The sequence below is a fragment of the Patiria miniata genome, unplaced genomic scaffold (genome assembly GCF_015706575.1).
Source record: "Patiria miniata isolate m_02_andy unplaced genomic scaffold, ASM1570657v1 HiC_scaffold_7, whole genome shotgun sequence".
Lineage (NCBI taxonomy): Eukaryota > Metazoa > Echinodermata > Asteroidea > Valvatida > Asterinidae > Patiria > Patiria miniata.
The window spans coordinates 20,686,723-20,707,652 of NW_024037074.1; the positions used below are offsets into that span (position 1 = coordinate 20,686,723).

The window sequence follows — 20,930 nt, forward strand, 5'->3', positions numbered from 1 at the left end:
GGAGGTACTGATCCAATGTGCGTGAACTCACGAGTACGGCGTATGCTGACCGTACTAACGGGAGGACCCTTCTCCTGCTGCTCATCGCCGGAGTCACCATAGAACACCCACCAAGACAAGAACTATGAACTTTTTGTTATACACATGGTCTGTACATGTATGCACGTGTATAATCAGTACAATATGCATGTTGTACAATGTACTTACAGTGTGCTCGCATTGTTACGGCACTGAAGTGGAATGCATGCTGAAGTGTACCTTGTCGTGCGGATGTAAAGTAAGGGATTTTTGTGATTTGTTTCATTGTTTGTTTTAAGATATCAACTTAAAGCAATTCTGACTTGAGTCAAGTCTACTATGGAACAAGTTACCAACTTACAGGAATTAAATTCCCTGACTGTTTGTAAATCATGTCTTAAGACTTATCTTGCCGGCTGATCAGTCAGTGGGTTAGTTACTTTGCTCGTTGGTCATTTTTTTTGTAAATCTGGTTAATTTTCAGTATGTAGCTTTGAATGTATTTAACTTTTAAGCTTTAATTTTGAACTTGAACTTGGATAGTTGACTTGATTGTACTGCGCCCATGATTGTACTGCGCCCCATTAGGAAAAAAAAACTCGGACTTGCTGTTACAAAAGAAATTAAGTCAGAGGCAGTGGGATCGTTTTGTTCAATTGTTTAATTGCACCAAACCTTGGGTAGCATTCTGTTCAAACGAAAGCCAGGTTTACCCGTTGTTAGTTTGCACTAAAAACCCTTCTATTGGCTTCATTTCATTTCATTGTAATGAAAGTCCCTCTGGCGGTACAAAATCTGCATGCACAACACTCGCTGTAAAAGCTCTGCCAGCAGGACACCACACACAGCTAGGGCTTACCAGGCGTTCTTAAAACTGCAGCGCAGATTAAAGAGCACATTAGCCTTAGCACGATAATTATTGGCACCTTTCTTCAGGATTTACAGGGATTGGGTAACTGAAACAGGAGCTTTCAAATTGTATTTGTTGTAAAGACATTGATAACAACGTTTTTTTACACAACAGGGCTAATAAAAATGCTCGGACTATATCCGTGTTTTCTTGCTAACACAGCTCTTATTAAGCCAATTTTCTCCAATAGAAATAAAAACATTTTGGTCGGGACTGATGAAATATGCTTGTGGTAACTGTGTTCTTGTCCCAACCGTGCTCGTAATAATTGTGCTCGACTGTAATTTGTAAATATAAAAATGTCGACTACAAAACACTATCTTAAATGTAGCGGCTACTTTTGTGGCCAAAGCAGCCGGAAGTAGCTGTAATGCCCATAACAGCACAGGACAGCCCCTTTTTAGCCTGTTTATAAGCAACACACAGAAAGTGAATCTAGATGACCATATAATTAAGGTAAACAGCTTATTAAAAAACAGCAGGTGAAAAGACACCAGGTAATGTACTTTTTTATTTGATCATTTTTTTCTTCAAATGTTGGAAAGGTTCTTGATTGCTTTGCAAACTTTTTCAAATCAAATATCAAAATAACTCAATGTTAATCTTGCAATAAATTAAAATAGACTTACTCCTTTGTTGTGTTGCTGGAATAACTCCTCTTGAGTTATGTAAGCATCCACTGGTGAACATGGTCTTTCTGGTGTACGTATCCCATCAATTAACTCATCTAGGATGCGTTGAGCTGTCAACACTGCTTGCTTAGTAAACAGATCTTGCTGAAAGTCAATACAACATACAGTTATTACTGTAATTTTCGGAATATAAGCCGTGCGGAGTATAAGCCGCAGCACGCAAAAATCTGCAAATTCAGATTTGAAGTCGGCGTATAAGCCGCACCGGCGTATAAGCCGCACCGACCGCAGCAGTTTTAATTTTGTAAGACCTCCAAATTCTAGTCAAAATGCTCTGACAGGTTCCATTTACACTATGAAAGCTATAAAAAGGGCCACAAAAGTTATATCAAATCATTTACAGTCGATACTCTTACAAACAAATATGGAAATTGATGATGAGAAATCAACACCGGGAATTGCTGCCGGCTGGCCAGTCCGGTACCCGGCCTAAAAGTTAGAGCATGGCCCGGCAGCCTGCGCCGGCGCGAATGACAACATTTTCTCACAGCACTTGAGAGAGAATGCAACCCACCCATGTGTCGTCTGACTGCAGCGCTACAAATCTTGCTTTGTGGCACCAGATGCTGACTTGTTTGTCCTAAGAATAAAAAGGTCCGCTTTTACGACAAAACTTATCAAATTGTTGTGATCACTAACGAATAGTAACGTCAAAACTTCAAGTTTCGATCGTAACTTTCTTTGAAAACAGTCAACACGATGCTGACATTTTTATGGATGAATCCATTCATTTTGTAAGGGGTGATTTACCCCCTGTTTTGAGTTTAACATCGTTTCTTGAATACATTTCAAGAAAAAAATTATATTGTGACGTTGAACAACTGATTATTGAATAAATGTTTTGAACTCCATAAAAAGTATTAGTTGTTCTTTTTTCTTTTTTTAAACAGCTAACATATTGGTAATTATTGTTCCCAAGAAAGTACACCCCTTTATTACCACAAATGGTGTGGTCCATGGGGAATGCATGCAGCATGGCATGCATGCAGTATCAGGTACAGTCGGCTGGTTGTCAAAGACAGCTTTCACTCATGCATGGCCAGCCAGCCTGCCAGCCTGCCATTTTTACCGCTTGGTATATTTTCGTGGGACGTGCTTTCGGTTTGTTAATGGCTTTCTTAATTGAATCTTTTTTTTGTACCAGTACATTAAATATACACATTTGAATCTCATTTTTATTCTTCAAGGCTCGGTGTATAAGCCGCCCTGTGTATAAGCAGCAGTAAACATTTTCACGGTCAAATTCAACGTATAAGCCACGGCTTATATTCCGAAAATTACGGTAACTAACATGATTCATGGTTGAATGGACAATTATTTGTATCAACTATAAGGCCTTGACACTAAGAAAATAGGGGGCAGGCCACATTAGCCTTAGTGTTGTCAAACATTCAAAGGGCACCGAGGCCAAGTGAATGGACACCAAGGCCAAATTATTTCCAATTCGTATTTAATCAACAGTTTTTGCATAGTGCATAGGCTACATGCAAACTAGTGGGGACATATAACATGTGCACTGGGCGTACAATTTTAGAGTCAATTGCCAGCCAGGATGAATTATGACAATACACTAATGTCCACAATTCTTAAAAGTTTAAATAAAAATATGAACATTACAAAAATTACATGACACTGACTGTGTTTGTTTAACATAAACAGTGCACCTATCAATTGTATGACGCACCCTATGACCCCCAGGAATGGTGTGTCATTGTCCAACAGTGGGTCATCCTTTGGTGGAATCTATACACCCCCTCAGAGTTGTGACACACCGGATGGATAGTTTTGATGCTGTTTGGCAACATTTTTGACCCACCTTTAAACAGATTGTAATGCACCTACTGAGGAAAAATAATATTTAATATTAAATCCCACACCGAAGACTATCAGATCAACTGGAACCAGTCAGAACTCATCACCAGCACCGAACGCTAGTACCCCCGCCGCATCAGAGAAGCCATCGAAAGCTTCAAACACAACACGGTTCCCCAAGACATGGGTTTCTCCATCAGCGACATCTGGCACCCCATCCTCACCTCCCAGTCCAATGGGTCTCCTATACTCTAGGACAACTTCTCCAGCCTATGGGTCACCTATACCCTTGGCAACCTTCCCCTTCGCTCCCTTCCTTCAGAATGACATGCCTCATTGATCTTCCAGCATCCCCTTGGCCTGCATGAGCACCCTCAGTTTGCATCCTTCTCACGCTTCACTGCCTGCATCCCACATCCCTTGGTTTGCATCCCTCTCACGTTTTATCGCTTCCAGGCACCATATAAACCCACTTTACCGTTGGAATCCCTCAGTCTCCTGACCATGGGCAGTGTATGCTGTCCGAAACGTTGAGTACCCTCCGGTTCTTTTCAGAACCATACATACATGTACTCACAAAAGATATTTTGCCACATGGTGCTTCCGCAACAACTTACCTTATTATTACTTAAAAGAGCATTATTACCGGTACTTAGAGCATTATTATAAAGCAATATCTCCTACTAGCGAGTACTTACCCATAGAGCATTATTACTTAACGCAATATCCCCTAAAGAGCGCTATTCATTTGCTAAGATTAATTTCCCACAGTACCTTCCCACAGTACCTTCCCACAGAATCTGACGGACACCGCCACATTAGGTAGCCACAGACCCTAAGTTCCTCATCTGAAATGGATGAGAGAAGCTTGAATTTCGGTATCAAAATGGTCAGAAATCACAGATGACTTGTTTTCCATGAGAGGAGAGCCATGGGGTGCAAGATACACAACCTGGTTCTGAAGGATTGAAACGTTGGGTTATAAGTTACGCTGAGCTGGCTCTGCAGTAAGAAAGTCAAGCAAGAAAGTCGTCACCAAAGGAGATGTCCAGGAGAGCAGCCATACTGAGGGGCTCTAAGGGGCCCGAGTTGGTGTAAAAACCAGCGCAAGGACCCATGACAAATGAAGGGTGAGTTGGGGGTATAAAACCAGGCCCAAATGACATGTGCATGGGCAGCCAAATCACAGAGAAATAATTACCAGGAAAGCTGCTATATGTGGCAATATTCGCCAAGCGACAGTTCTGACCCGGACTTCCTGGATTTTTCTTGAAACTCAGGAGGGGAAATCAGGGAAAGTAAGGGCACTTTGAAAAACAGGAGCAGATGTAGAAACTAATGGTTTTGTCCTTTGATAAATTCTAATTTGCGAAGCAGGGGTCAGGGAATGGGCCTGCCCTGCCAGTACATGTGAGAGTCCACCGTTGTTTTGCTGTATCCTCCTGGACAATACCCTCATTTGGGGTACATGATGCAAACTTGGTACCAGGCAAGAGACCAAACTGAACCGAGGGTGAAATAGGCACGGGAAATTGTGCCTCTGCAATACTGTCTGAGTGGTACTCCTTTTCAAAAACCCTGAAACAACATCTGACTAGCAGTATCAACGGTCAGAGGATAGCTAGACCCAATACCAAGGGAAATGGGTCAAATAGCCCATCGGTTATTTGGGATACATTGACTGCTGCTAGCCAGCCTGTGGTTGGGGGCAGCAGTGTAATCCAAGGATGATTGGAACATCAAGGACTGGTGGAGTGTGACAGCCTTGCAACCAGTAGGAGGCATAATGATGTCCAATCAAAATGTTGCACAGCTGCTTCACTCTGATAGAAGACAGCATATGGGAACTGCCACTGGGTGATGGCTGGTGAGTGGCGAGCCTGTAGCATATCTCATTTGCCAAAAGAGTGATGGATTAAGGCATTCCCACACAGACTTACTAATGTACTTTACCAAGGACACAGCCAATCGAATATGAATGTGGGCCCCCCCCCCCCCCCCCCATCCACAAAGGATCGTGGGGTGGGGTTACACTGGTCTGATAATAGTGATGATTTCCCAATTGGCAGAAACTGCGGAAGGGTCGTCATGGACACTGAGCAGCAAAATAATGTAAAGGACAATGAGCAAATTATGACTATCATTTCTCAGAGCAATCCCATGAAAATAGTCTCTTACCCCTTCAAGATAAGGCCTGGTTTTCAAAGGAATGTAGAGCTGCAAGAGACACCAGTTCCAGGGAGTCTTGTGAAAAATGTATCCACGCAAGGTCTTTTGTGGAAAAAACGTACCGCGATGCTCAGAGAGATCACGTTAGTTTCATTCGTAGAAAGATGTCAAACTATTCTGATCGTCACAAGTGGTGGTCCACATTGAAGTCGGCTTTTTTGGATAAAGCCCATCTCTTCCTCCCTTGCTTTTTGGTGGTGGGGAGCTTGTGACAAATCCAAAGGGTAATGCTGATCTTTTGATGACTCACTTTGACTCTAAGCTCAGCCGAACACAAATACAGCTTGATGACAAAGTCGATGTAGAGCCAAAATTCACCAATGTTGCCTTCAGATCCAGAGAAGTGGAAAAGCTGCTGAATGCACTTCATCCTAATGGCGGGACTGATCCTCTTTGGATGTTTCGGTTTCCATTGTTCCTCAAAGAAACCTCCAGAGTGCTGCTCCCAAGCTGAGTGCTGTGTTTAGACGCCTCATGCCATCTGGATCTTTTCCGATGTGTTGGAGGGTAGCTAACATCACTCCAATCAGGGGCGGATCCAGGAATTTTTGCAGGGGGGGGGGGATGATGTTTCATCACCCAAAAATTCTGAAATGTAGACATTTTTTTTTCTCCGGACTCTTGGCCTCCGAAAATCAAAAGGTGGGGGTGGGAAGGGCTGGGGGGCTCATCCCATAATTGCAATGGGGCGCTGTTCAAATCCAACGATTATTAACATTATGTTACAGAAAAGTGTACAAATACCAAAACAAACAAAAAATTGCCTGTCAGAATTTTGTGCAAAGGCAGACGTTATTACCAGAATAGTTTTACTTTACTTTTAAGTAATTTCTATGAAAAAAAAATTGTTGACAGAGCTGGGGTTGGGGGGTTGGGGGTGGGGTTGGGGTTTACCCCTACGCCTGCCAATCCCTATAAAGGGTCTCCTTCACCAAGCGTCTCCAACTATTGGCCAATATTCATCACACCAATACTTTCCAAAGTTTTTGAGCACCTGGTGTCTACTCGTCTCTCCCGCTTTCTGGAATGATCGAGTTTGTTGTCATCCCACCAGTTTGCTTATCGCAAGAATCTTGGTACAACAGATTTTCTCTCCTCACAATCTCTTACAAAGTACAGTCAGCTCTTGATTATTGTCATGATTTGAGGGTTGTCCAATTGGACCTGTTGGCTGCCTTTGATCGAGTCAATCATGAGGGATTACTGTGGAAGTTACGGAGTGTCGGGGTCAGCGTATCAGTGCTGTCAGTGTTGACTCAATTTCTGAGGAGACAGACACATCGTGAATGTGTCGATGGCAGCTTCTGTGACTGACACAATGTCCATTCAGGCGTTCCTCAAGGAAGTGTTCTTGGACCTTTGTTGTTCAACATTTACACAATCGACCTGTTCAAGATCGCTAAGAATTAAACGTACAACTGAGGATGTAACTCTGATGCGATAGTTGATTCACCTCAGTCGCATCATGCCGTCTGCGAATCCATTAAATGATGATCTTTGTAGCATGTGTAGATGGTGCAACAAGTGGAACATGAAGTTGAACACATTGAAGTTAAGTAGCTTGTGCATCTCACGATCCACCACACGGTGATCTATTCCTTGACGGTTCAATTCTCAATGTAATGGTTGCGATGAATTAAAAATCTTGGGTGTCAAGTATGATCTGAAATTAACCTTTGAGTGTCATATTCAATCTCTTGTCAGTTCCCCTTCTCGCAAACTTGGGATGATGAGGAAGGCCTATACAATATTCAACGATGTGTCCATCTGTGCTAGCTGTTTCCAGTGCTTCGTCCCTCCACTTCTTGAGTATTAATTGTGCTCCAGTTTGGTCATCTGCTGCATCATCTCATATCTGTCTCATTGACAAAATCCATTTGACAAAATCCATTTTAATCCATATTAAGAACTTGCAGGTAGCTTATAGATAGAGGGAAGGGTTTCTAAATTTTGAGGGGAATTTGGAGGTAAAATGACGATGACAACGACAAACCGCAACACAAAAATAAAGACAGATATTATTTGGCCTTTGTGCCCTTCCTACTGCACTTAGTGCCCTCTATAATTTTGCTTCATTCAAGGCCAAAATGGCCTTGCCCTAAAAATTCCCAAATTCAAGGCCTGATCATGTCCCCGAGCTGTATGTGCCGGCTTGCATCATCGTTTTTAGTCGATCATGATTGCTGTCTTGTTACTTGTTTTCTTCACCGACGCTTCAGGTGTGCGGGGGTTGCTGTAAAGCAACTTATAGTGCTTGCACTTTTCCCACTCTTCCTGATTCTTTTTGTTTAATAATAACAATAACACAGGCGTCGCTATACCATTTTGAAGGGGGGGGGTGCCATCATGAAATTTGCTTTGCAGGGTTTTGAGCAGCAGTGTTTATTATGTACATTCACTCTTTTTTCTCCTTCCCTCTTCCATCCCCCTCCTTCATTCTACATTTTCTATTTTGCCAACAGCACCATAATTTTAGTGACAAAACTGACTAGTGGGGGGTGCGACCCCCCCCCCCCCCAACGTAGCGACGCCCGTGGCCGCAATGTGGTAAAGTGTCACTCTCTGAACCAGGGAGGAGAAATCTTGGAAGTTCAGGCAATTGCCACGTTTGCAGTGTGAAGCCGACGGTATACATGCAATAGAGAGTGGGTGACCATTAGAGGGTGGGTGACCAATAGGGAGAGAGTTACCGATACTTGCCTAGATGTGGCAAAAGTGTAACCGTGCCAGGATTCACCCAGCAACCTTATATTCGTAAACAGATAAACAATCCCACAAAATGAAAAATACTGATGAATAAGCAATGTACTCTACCTCAATTTGGTACCGCTGTCTTTTATTTTTGTCTTCCTGAAGAGCTATTCCACGCAGTGTTACTTGCAAAACAGCACCACCGCACAAAACTGGTCTTGTGTCCAACTGCCATGTCTCAGAAAAGATGCCAGCATTTGGTGACTTGAAGACAAACGGGAACTTGAGGCTCTCACCTGGTAACAGAACTCCACTGCTTGTGTTGAAGTAAAAGTGCTGTACTTTGGGAGAGGCACATCCCTCGAATGGGTTAATTTTGGGAATTTTCTGTGGAAGAATACATTCACACGACAAAATCAGTGCTTGTCTGACGATATAAGTTTGTGAAAGGGTCAGATGAGAAATGAGTAAAGTCCCTTCCAATACTGGAAGTATTAGGCCATAGGCTGCACACAAAAAACTTGTAAGTACATGTAAAGTATTTCAAGTCTTTATACTTGGTCAATAGGCAGGCTGAAGTAACACAGGAGGAAGTATACTATGCTGTGCTAGGGTAAGTGGATTAAAGGAGCAATTCTGACTAGAATGTGCTTTTTTGGGCTCTAAAACATATTTACGCTGAATTGATTATACAGATATAAAAGATCACTGTATAAACTTGCACAGAACTAGTAACCATTAAAGTTGGAGTTTTTGTTTCGGGGTTCAAAATGTGGTCCTCAAAATCAAACTTTTTCTTCTCAAAATGTTTGCTTCGAACACACGTACTGTTATCCTTGATTCCCCACAGGGAACATTCACCTGCTTGGTATGCATTGTACATGATGCTATTGTGACATTGACAGCTTTTGCTCATAATTGGATGGCTTTAATCAATACTGGAAATGAATAGGCCTATAAGCAAGGCCAAAATGATTTTCTTCTCAAATGAAAAAACTGTGTCGATTACTTGTGACCCAGACTTTTTGAAATACGTAACTACCGGTAGCAAACAATCAAGGGCACTAAATTGGGCCAGTTTTTTGATGACCATGCACAACACAAATGCACTGCACTGTAGGCCTTCATGTACTCAGTGCACGATTGTGAACTGCACAATATAAATTGCCCCCACAATAATTTGTGTCACTGTGTCATTTTATATGAATTTTTTAAGGAGCAAAAACTTGTATCTTCCAATTGAAACAAAACATGGTAAATTCATCATTCTGTACAGGGCGAGTCCAAAAAGCGGAACCCAAACCCCCAAAATTATATTTCATCTTTAAAACAATCTGTAGCACCAAAAATAATAATGACTGGAAAGCCAACTTCATATTAGCTACCTTAAGATGATAAAATTACTGAAATTGCTCAATCCGTTCAAAGAATATCACCATTTAAACGCAATGACCCTAAACCTCTTTTGTCCACAAAAAGCAATTTATTGTGTATTCTTATTGTTTGGAACAACAAAGAAAATGACACAGAATACTTGTTTCACCAACTATCAACAACTGTAATACACAATTCCTTTATTAATAACCCTGGTTAGGCAAACAATAGGGTTACTGTGTTTAAATGGAGATGGAGGGTTTTTTTTTCATCTAAAAGTAGCTTATGAAATTGGCTTGCCAGTCATAATTATTTTGGTGCTACATATTATTTTTAAAATATGAAATATAATTTTAGGGGTTTGGGTTCCGCATTTTTGATTCACCCAGTACCAGGTTTGATAGGTCACATTCAGGGAGGCCAGAAGGTTGTTGCCCAAGGGTCAGAAGAATTTGCCATTCTTGCGATATACATACATTACATATGTCACAATACCACACGTTACATTTGTCAACAATGAATGTACAATACATACAGTCGTATAACAGGCTAGCATGGTGATCATGATTTTACTTATGCGTCAATCCAAATGTAATGCCAAACCCCAGAATTCCTAATATTTTACCTTAATTGCTAACGATTTTAGAAAATTAACATACATTGTACATGTAAGACACTACACTAATTATGCAGAACTTAGTTGGCGAAGAAGAAGCAATGTGGCAAAGTGTCACTCTGTAAACCACGGCAGAGAAATCTGGCGATCAGTTCAGGCAATTGCCTAATGGACCTATTTCATTTTTCTTCATCCACAAAGCGATTTGCAGCTTCAAAGAAAAATTTACTGGCTCATTGAGGCCGTATGGTATTTGGCCGGCCCACGCCTGACACTAACTTTTTTCCTCAGAATACAAGCATGTTCATAGACTCCAGCTCAGCAATTCGCTGTAAATACATGTGTAAATGAACACAGTGATTTGTTCATAACGTAAGTAGACAATGTTTGCTGCTGGTTTTGCCTTTTGTACAGGACGTACAGATTGGATATTCATATTGTTGTCACATTGGATTGCAGAAACCTATTCATAAATTCGCACTCCTGTTTCCATGGTACATGTACATGTACTCTGGAACATGCCTACCACATGGTTATGAGGTCATAGTTATGAACAACATTACGGCCAACTTGTTCTGCCAGGCACCAGACTGTGATACAATGATACTACTGTTTGAGATAAACCCTTTTGACTTTTATCATGTTCACAAATTTGGCCAAAAAACGGTCATGTTGAACTGACAGATTTCCTTTAAACGACTACAGAGTAAAGACGAGACCTTTGATGATCCTTTCCAGGAATAAAAACAAAATGTTAAAAATCATTTTCACAGAATAGATCATTTTTGTGCGGGTATTATTAAATGGGACGTCATTGAAGGTGCTACTATCATCTATGGCAAGTGCATTCGAGCTCATAATCGTGTGCAGGATTCACTGCATGATTGAACAAAGTGAACACAGATTTTTTTAGAATTGGTCTTTCGACTAATATACATGTTTTATAAACATGTAGAACAAAAGCTTAAATAACGTTTGTAGAAACAAGACAGCATTAAGAATTAATTGTAAAAAGTGTATACTTTTTGTCATGATTTTGCACATCCCTTTTTCAAGAGTGGAAGAGGCACACAGTGCTCACTAAATAGGTCATCAAATCAACTTAGCATTGAAGATGATATACATTTCAAAGGAATAACCCCAAGCCTTGACTTTTTAAATTTTATATACCATGTAAAAGAGCAACACTGTAGCTTTCTAATTATACCAACTTTATGTCTGTAGCTCAATTAATTCCAAAGATATGCCGTGAGAAAGTCAGTAGTGCGTCGCAAAACTTCCGCGACCTCAATTCGAGAATAACGGCTTTGAAAAAAGTTACGAGTTGTGCATCACAAGCTATTGTGCTATGTGTATGTACATACACATGTGGGACAGTTTAGTTACATTGTAACACTTTCTGAGCGCACACCAGGTCCCTGCCAGGGTTGATTTAGATCCGGCTAGAGCATGCTACCCGGGTCAGAACCAGGTTGACATTTTAGAAGTGGGAAAAGAGTTGAACAAAATCTCGGGGTTGGAACAGCTTCCAACCCGGAGAATTTGGACAGTGTGAAAAGGCCTATGGACAGCTTTAAGACTGCTTATTGCAATCCGCCCCAGTGTTTGAAATAAGGTCTGAAACATCTGATTAGGTAGTAACATGAAGCCCAATGAAAAAAAGGAGGATGCCGAATGGTAACAGCAGTCCTTCATTTAAAGAAAATCCAGGAGAGCTATAAATCGCTCTCCTCAAATATTTGAGGAGAGCAAATCGCTCTCCTTAAAATCTACGGATATACAGCGGTAAAAGGACGGGTTACCATTGTTTTTGTTTTATTTTGAATATAAGGATTTATTCAAGGGGCTGCATTATTATTAGTCTTTGCATAATAACATGTGCTCAAGTTGCATTACTTTTTTCGTTTTTGTTACTGTAAGACAAGGTAAAATTTATTTTAAAAAAACTAACTAAATGGAGATTAATAAAAGGTTTGACTACTGCTTAGGCTTTCATTTTTTAATACAGTTGTCAGTTGGTTCATCTCTTGATTATACTTGGAAAATGGAGAGTTAATAAACGGCACATAAAGCAACTGAAAATTTGCTTTCAGATTTGTTAAAATTATATGAAATTTTCAGCCTGAACTATTTCAATTGCTCTACGAAAGCTATACAAAAAGGGCCTCAAAATGACACAAACTTGCCTTAAGTTTTATCGAAACTATCTGCCGTCGATAATCTTAAAAATAATGGAAAATGCAGGTCAAGTATGCCATATACACAATGCTAGTCACGACGAGAAACTGGCTAACAACGTCTGAACTTCGCACTAGTACGAGCGTTTGTGATGCACTGTGTGTGGTGGGCCGGCAATGAGACTCGTTTCACGGTATAGGATTTCGGTGAAACACGCTGCATCGTTTCACTTCACATACCAGTAAAACTTCCTCAAAATAAATTCACGAACACGGGAAATACATACACAGACAAGAAATATCAAGTTTTGTGAATAAGCTTGCAAAGATCGTCCTTCTCAATCGTTATTTTCTTGGCATTTTTACGATGTCTATTCCGTCCGGCCTGCACGCAAAACACTGTACGGCAGGCAGTGCATTGCACCGCGCGTGACTATTACATTGACTGGTTACCGCATTTTCATCATGCCTTCATTGGGATTTAGTGAGCGGCGCAGCGGGAACCAGTCATTGCTGCACTCGCACGTACGTACGGGCCCACGTGTTTTCATGCAGCTCTATGCGATATGCAGATTGTGCACGCACAGTATACAACCGCTGTACACACACGATCTTATAACAGTACGTACGAGCTCGGTGTTCGTTCATTTTTAGCGATGTCCAGCGGCATATTAACGTGAGTTTGGGCATTATACCAACGAAAAATACGTGTAGCTTAAGACTTAAAATCCTTTGCGTTTTTATCACTTCTTATTTTTAAACTTCCCGTGTTTGACGAGCCCTCTTTTGGATTTCTGAGGAGCTCTATTTTTCGCGCTCCTTCGAGACAGTCGAGGAGCGCAGTAGGAGCGCCTGCGCGATCGCGCTCCTTAAAAATGAAGGACTGTAACAGAGATCCGATTTATAGTGTCTGCTTGGTTCAGGCATTTTCACATGGCAAGCAATGTATTGGACATGAATATAAATCGGTGGTGGTTGTTTTTGGTGATATTCATGTATATAATTGCATTAAGCAACTTGAAGAGTTATTTTGATACTTTCATGTCCATGTGTACATGTACATATAAATCCATTCATTTCACTGCAATATTCAAACAAGACAACAACTGTTACATTTCCAAACACTAAAAATATTGTGATTACTTACTTTCCAATCATAGTAGACAGTAGTTGTGCCTTTGTTTACCAGATTCAAATAGGAGGTGATTCTTTCACCAGCATACACTTCGAAAGTGACTCTTGCTCCATGTGCCACAAGGCCTTTGTTACTGTGGCTATCACCACTCCAAGCAGCCATGAAGTTATCAAACTGTAAGGATGGTCCCAAGGTATGTCCTTTATCGTTCACTTCATTATCCAACGAAGCTGGATTTCTGTAACATCAAACAGAATTTTGACAAAATTACTCTCTCATTGAATTAAATCTTTAAATCATATTATTAATGGAATTAGGTCAGTAAGGACATAAGGTTTTTGTTTTCAACTTATGATGATAGAGAGGACAAGTCAAGAAGTCTTAAACAGTACCATACAGCCTCCATATGTCTCTCAGATATAGTCAGAAACTGGCCAGCATGTGGTATCCTTATAACATCTAAATGGGATTAGCTTATATATTCACATAATGCACAGCTAGGTATGAACTGTGTTTTTGAAAACTAGGTACATAACAACCAGTGCAATCTCAGAACATTTGAGAGCACAAGTCAAGACTTGTGATAATAAGAACACAGATAGCGGGTTCAAGTCATGGTTTATGTAGGTTTTATTTTTAAGCCAAATTCTTTCTTAATGTGAATGCAAATTTGAAAAGAATGTGACATCACAATACATTTACATTTATATTTACTGCTAAAATGTGTTCTACCTGTACTTACTAAATTTGCAGAACCAATTGCTGTGGCGTCCTACATTTGCAAATTCAGGTTCCCAATTACATTACAACTGAGTAAGATTTGAGATTTTGTAAAATGTTGTATGATATGCGTTAATTCAAACACGTCAAAGAAGCAATTGCTTCACACGTTTTGAACAAACCTTCCAACATGGCAAACGTTTGCCATTTTTGTCAATAAACATTGAAAGATTTAGAACACAAGAAGCTTACACATCTGGATTTAAGCCCGTTGTCTCTGGAATCTTATTTTCACAGGATGGCTTATCCATTTGCAACTCATAAGGATTGCTTCTTCCGATAATCTGCAACTTGTTCAGCTCCTAATAAGTTAGAAATACAAAAAGACAAAATAGATTGATTCAACAAATGAGTACACATGCATAATAGGCAAGCAGATTGACCCTAAATTTCAAAGTAAGTGGCGGCAACGAACTACACGCACCCAGTAATTTAGGTATTTTTTCGGGAAGTGTGAACCCTGACTAGATCACAAATTGGAATTACCAAGAATCCTAGGAGCACGCTCAAATGACACCATCAAGACGGCAGTCCGTATTATGCATAATATACGTGTAGTACGATTTTTAGCATTGCGACTGCAACCTTTCCTGTTATTTTTTTTTAAAGAGCTTCAAATTGTTTTCACTCAGGGTACAATTACTGTAATGAAATCTGCTATGGACATCCGGTGCATAATTCAAGGATAATAAAATTTGGTCCAGAAGTCAAGCAAGGTGGTGTCAGGAAATTGGGAACAAAATCGGACAGAGGGTTGCAAAACATGGCAGATTTAAAAATCAATCAATTTCTTGTTGAATAACAATTATTATTGTATCATTCCTTCGATAGTGCTTTAAAAAATACATAGCGTTACTTTGAAGACATAGTAGACATGACCTCAGCATGATTTGTATGGCTCTAGAGTTGATATAAGGTCAACCTAGAGAGGGAAAGTAGTCAACACAATAATATCAAAGGCTCTCTCCCCATGCAATTTGAGTTCCATATACCCTGTCAAGTAGATTTTCTTATTGAGACAATTCATGACACAACAAGGAACCCAACTAAAAAAAAATAAGATAAATAGAGTGATAAAAATATTTCTCAAAAGAAGTAGTCCCATTCTAAAATCTTTAATTTCTGAAACCCCGGCCAACTCGATGGGCTAAACTCAAGCATCAGGTTTGAGCCGTGTCAAAAAAAAAAAAACTCAATAAAACTTACAGGTATGTATGGATCTAAATTCTGCATGACTTTGTTAAGCTGCTGTCTCCGCTCCTTTAGATACTTAGACTGGTGCCAAGGATAACTTACAGGAGTTCCTGGTCTCGAGGAATCCAACTTAGCTCCTAAAGGAGAGATAAAGCAATCAGTTTCTAAATACAGGACAATGCATATAATTTCTCTCCTTCAGTAGTGTGAACTAATTCTGCTAGTGAGAACTTATCCGTAGAGCATTACTACATTTGCAATATTTCCCTACAGGAAACAGCCCATTCCCCAAGATTCATTTCTTACAGTACCTTGCAGCCCGCATACCATGGCCTTTCCTCTTTTCTCAAGAGTACAGCGTTATGGTCTGACAATAGATGCTGTAATGAAGACCAACCTCAGTGCATGATACCAGATGGGAAGAGAGTCCAACAATACAGCTGAAGAGAAGATACCGTTACATAAGACTTTTGGCGTGAACTGCATTTTCTTTTACATTTCAGTATTCTATAAATGTATTCAGTTTCATAAGTTTTTTGTGTGTAAATGTCAGATTTACCAGGATAGCTTCATTTGTGTAGATTTGTGTATTTGTTTTGTGCAACCAGTTACATTTTTGGCTTTTTCGCAAATTTGCGAAAAAGCCTTTGTTTTTGTTCTGATTTTTTTTTCTCCCTACTTTCTTCTTTTTGTTCCATGCAAAATCCCATAGACTTTGTACACGATTTTAGTACACGCCTTTTTTGGCATCTTTGTCATACATCATTCAAATTAAGCATATGCATTGTCCTTATGGCAAAGTTGTGTCCTGAAGAGTGACGTCATGATTACGTCATCAGCAGTCACCTGACGTCATCACATCTACAGAACTGTAAGTCCGATTGGGTTGAAACTTGGTATGTGGGTAGACTGGGATGTGTTATAGGTATAAAACAAAATGAGGTGACGTCATGATGATGTCATCATGCGATTTTATATGAATATTTGAATTTTTGGACCTTTTAACCATTTCTCAAGAACGCAAAATGCAAAATTCAAAATTCTTCTTGTATTCGGTTTGTTAGGTAATAGGTAATTGCACAAAATGTTGAAAAATGAGTGACGTCATCATGACGTCATCAAAATGTGATTTTTCAAAACACATATAAGGCAAGGTCCGTTCGTCATGAAACTTGGTGGGTAGGTAGATAATGGTACTAGTATGCAAAGTCCGAAGTGACGTCACGATGATGTCATCGTTTGATTTTTTTATGATTTTTAAAAATATTTATAATTTTATTCTGCTTCAAAAATTGCACACATCCTTTCATCGGGTTGAAACTTGGTATGCGGGTAGACCGGGATCTGTTGTAGGTAAAAAATGATGTGACGTCGTGATGATGTCATCATGCGATTTAATGTGAATATTTGAATTTTTGGACCTTGAAGCCATATCTCACGAATGCAACATGAAAAATTCAAAATTCTTTTGGTATTTGGTTCGTTAGGTAATAGGTATTTGCACATGATTTTGAAAAGTGTATGACGTCATCATGACGTCATCAAAAATGTGATTTTTCAAAACACATATAAGGAAACATCCGATCGTCATGAAACTTGGTGGGTAGGTAGATAATGGTACTAGTATGCAAAGTCCGAAGTGACGTCACGATGACGTCATCGGTAGATTTTTTTATGATTTTTTTAATATTTATAATTTTATTCTGCTTCCAAAATTGCACACTTCCTTTCATCGGATTGACTGTATACTTGGTTTAAACCAAGACCACAATGATAAAATGTGGATTGAGAAGGGTTTTCAAGATGACGTCATCGCAGGGCATGTGACGTCATGTGATAAAGCTTTATTTTTTAAATTATTCTAAGCCTTGTGAACAACCTTCAACTGTATTAAACACTCTAAAAAGTGACTGCAAAGGACAAACATAGCATTTATAAAATGCGAAAAAGCCCTGTGTTCTGTTTTCAAACAGACATACAGCTCTAGTTAAATTGTTCATTTAATATTTTGTGTAAAAACTGATGTTAGACGAGGAAGTCACCAGAAATGTTTATCTGTCTTTGTCTTTCAGCAAATGTCGGTTTTAAAATGTCTTGCCGACGTTGGTCATAGCGAGTCTTGCCGTTGTGCCTTTTAGCAGGTGGCCTACCTACGTCAGTGTTGTGACGTCCATTCGACATCATAACTAAGGTATCCTGCCAACGTCGGCAGGATGAGTTAAAGCTGACACGTCCAAGCAACGACGTCGGCCCAAGCTCCTAGAAGAGCTTTGCAACCTACGTTGGTTTTAAAACATCTTGCCAACGTCATTCATAATGCGTCTTGCCGTAACGCTTTTTTGCAGGTGGCCAGCCTACGTTGATGTCGTAACATCCATCAGACGTCATATCTAAAGTTTCTTGCCGCCGTCGGCAGGATGATTTACAGCTGAAACGTCCAAGCAACGACGTCAGGCAGTGTTCCAAGATCAACCTTGAAACCTATGTCGGTCTTATAGAACGTCTTGCCGACGTTGGTGACAATGTGTCTTGCCATCATGCCCTTTGGCAGGTGGCCTATGCGCCGGTGTTATGACGTCCGATCGACGTCATACCTGGTAGGTATCTTGCCGACATCGGCAGGAAGATTTACATCCGACACATCCAGGTAATGATGTCGGGCTGTGTTTCCAATACAGCCTCGCTGCATTAGTTTGTCTTTAGAACGTCTTGGCGACGTCAGTCATAATTACGTCTTGCCGTCATGCCTTTTAGCCAGTGGCCACTGGTGCTATGATGTCCAGGCATCATCATATACCAAGCATCTTGCTGACGTCTTGCAGGACAGGATGATCATTCAGCCGACACTTCCGAAGGCTATGGTGAATGGAAGTTGGCAGATATATTTACAACTGAGCAGTAGTCACTATAACTACATGTTCTTATTTGGTATGCGTGTTAATTTTCGCATTTGTCTAGTTGTTTGATGAATCTTTATTTGTGGGTGTCTGACATCTCAGTTTTGTTAGATATGCCCATAACCAACCAATCTTAATTCTAACTGGCAGAATAGATATGCATTTCCCTAATAATTGGAAGATTCACCTTCGACATTTACGGTGTGGTTGAAGGATGGTCAATGCTCAATGCTCACATTTTGCTCCGGCTTGAATTTTTTCAGCTCTGGTCTATATAAGATTGGGTTTTTTTGTCCGGCAAATGCAACGTAGTTGGGTTAGCTCCAGGTTGGAATATAGTCTAAAGAAAAGTGTAGCCTTTGTGTGCAATTTCTCAGGTGTGACCAAGTTTTGATCCTAAAATTGTTTTCAATATGTAACAAGCTAGTACACTTCTCGTTGACAAATGAAAATGTTTCTAAGCCGCAGCAAACAAAATCCTGAGCAGCCAAAGAATGGCCAAACCGCTCATAACAATTATCGATCTATGGACTTACTTGAACATTTAAATAGAGGACATCCCAGGCAGGATTGTGATTTGGAATGGGCATATTTAGGTGAGGGTTAAGGATATTGTAAATGATTGTGGACAAATGTAAAGTTTGTCAGGCATATCAATCAATTTCAACGTGAGATTTAAAATGAGAAAGAGATTGTGAGCAACTTCTGTTATTACGCAGAATTCAAAATACAAGTGTTACAAATTCCCACGGATACATTTGTTATCTCGCCGCAATGAACATGTTCAGATTATTATGGTTGTTAAAATCTGTATGTATACCGAATGTTAAATCTGTTGCTGTATATAATTCCATTGTTCCTGTGATGTAGGTTGGAAGCAGAGATTAGGGAGTCAGTGTAACGGGCTAAATCACACAGTCAGCTCAGGCCGACGTCGGGTAGAAGATCGGAAAGGGTCTTTTAAACGTCGGGCCTAGTAATATTGCAGTTGGGCCGACGTCAGGGGAAAGGTGTCAAGATATTTTTTTAATGTCGGGCCAACGGTTTTTGGAAGTCTGTAAATGGGCTGAATATGTTAATAGGTACGACGTTGGAGGAAAGGTGGGAAGGGGTCTCATTAATGTAGAGCCAATGGATTTTGGAAGTTGGTAAATGGGCTAAATAAGTCGGAACGAGGTTGGGGGGAAGTTGGATAGTGTGTCTTTATAATACACTGTGCCGACGTAGTTTGTTTGCTGATCTGCACGTCCATACAAAGTCGTGATTTTGAAAGCGTTTTGACGTTGGTACGACGACATCAGTTATAGGTAGGGCCATTGTTGGCAGGAAAATGTAAATGTGAAGTCGGCTAAACATAGTATTGATGTTGGGTCTCAGTGTGAAAGGTGGGGTTGGTGCAATATTGGTCCAATAATATCCAACCAACAGCGGATGCTGATGTTGAGCCGATGCGGGATTTGCATATGCCCCGTTTACCGACGTCCGGCCACTGTCATGTCAGTACGTCGTTAGAAAGTCGTTTTGTGGTTGGTATGACAACGTCGGTTTTAAGTAGGGCCTCTGTCGGCAGGACGGTAATGTGATGTCTGCTGAACATCGTATCAATGTCGGGCCACAGTTTTAATGGTGAGGTTGGTGCAATGCCGGTCCACTATCCAGCCGACAGCGGATGCCTGACGTTCAGCCGACGCAGGCGGGATTTGCATATTCCCTGTTTAACGAAGTCGAACCAACATGGGCGGGAAAATATGTTTTTTGTCGACGTACCGCTGATGTTGTGGAAGGACTAAATTTGACTCAATTCCGATGCTGGGCTGACCTAAGTGTGCTACTATTTTAGGCTCCAAAGACTGCACCCTGAAAAATGCAGGGACAGTAGCAATATTGTGTTGTGGGGCTTTAGCCGCTGAATTCAGTGAAACTAGTGGTCATGGGGCATGGAGAGTGTGTAAAACACAGACTGAACTCCTGCCGGTGTAGAGGGATCACAATGCTGGAGGACACTTTTGTAGGGGCTTGCAGCAGACAGGATCCTTGGCAGTATTAAGTGAAGTGGGAAATGCAGCATGGCTGCTTGTCAAGAGGTGTGGCAGGGCATCTATGCTGGATGAGAGGATGCAAAGCAGGTATCATCATGAGTTGATACTGGTAGGCAGAACAGTGATTCGAGGAGGGGGAGGGGGTAGGGGGAAGGGGTAGGGGTAGATTCACCAATGATGTTGCACGTGTGTGTCCTCGATTTACACCATAAACAAATGCACACTAATAGCATTTTGGGTTTATGGGGTATCACTTTTGTTTGACCCTGATTCCCTTATTCTATTCTCCTTTGTTCCCTTAGAAATCTCAAAATACAATGTACATAGCCTTAGGGCTATGGGGTACATGTACCTTAATTTCTAGAG

The 20,930-nt window shown here is 40.6% G+C and overlaps 1 protein-coding gene across 1 annotated transcript in view; it reads right to left on the reverse strand.

Annotated features, from left to right (window-relative positions):
• Positions 1 to 20,930, reverse strand: part of LOC119745801 (MYCBP-associated protein-like) — a 114,764-nt gene that overhangs the window by 56,455 nt on the left and 37,379 nt on the right. The window contains exons 10-14 of the mRNA XM_038222409.1: positions 15,641 to 15,765; positions 14,627 to 14,736; positions 13,667 to 13,892; positions 8,476 to 8,739; positions 1,558 to 1,704 (exon numbers count right to left, since the gene is read on the reverse strand). Coding sequence (XP_038078337.1) covers positions 1,558 to 1,704; positions 8,476 to 8,739; positions 13,667 to 13,892; positions 14,627 to 14,736; positions 15,641 to 15,765 — 872 coding nt within the window. The remainder of the gene's footprint in view (positions 1 to 1,557; positions 1,705 to 8,475; positions 8,740 to 13,666; positions 13,893 to 14,626; positions 14,737 to 15,640; positions 15,766 to 20,930) is intronic.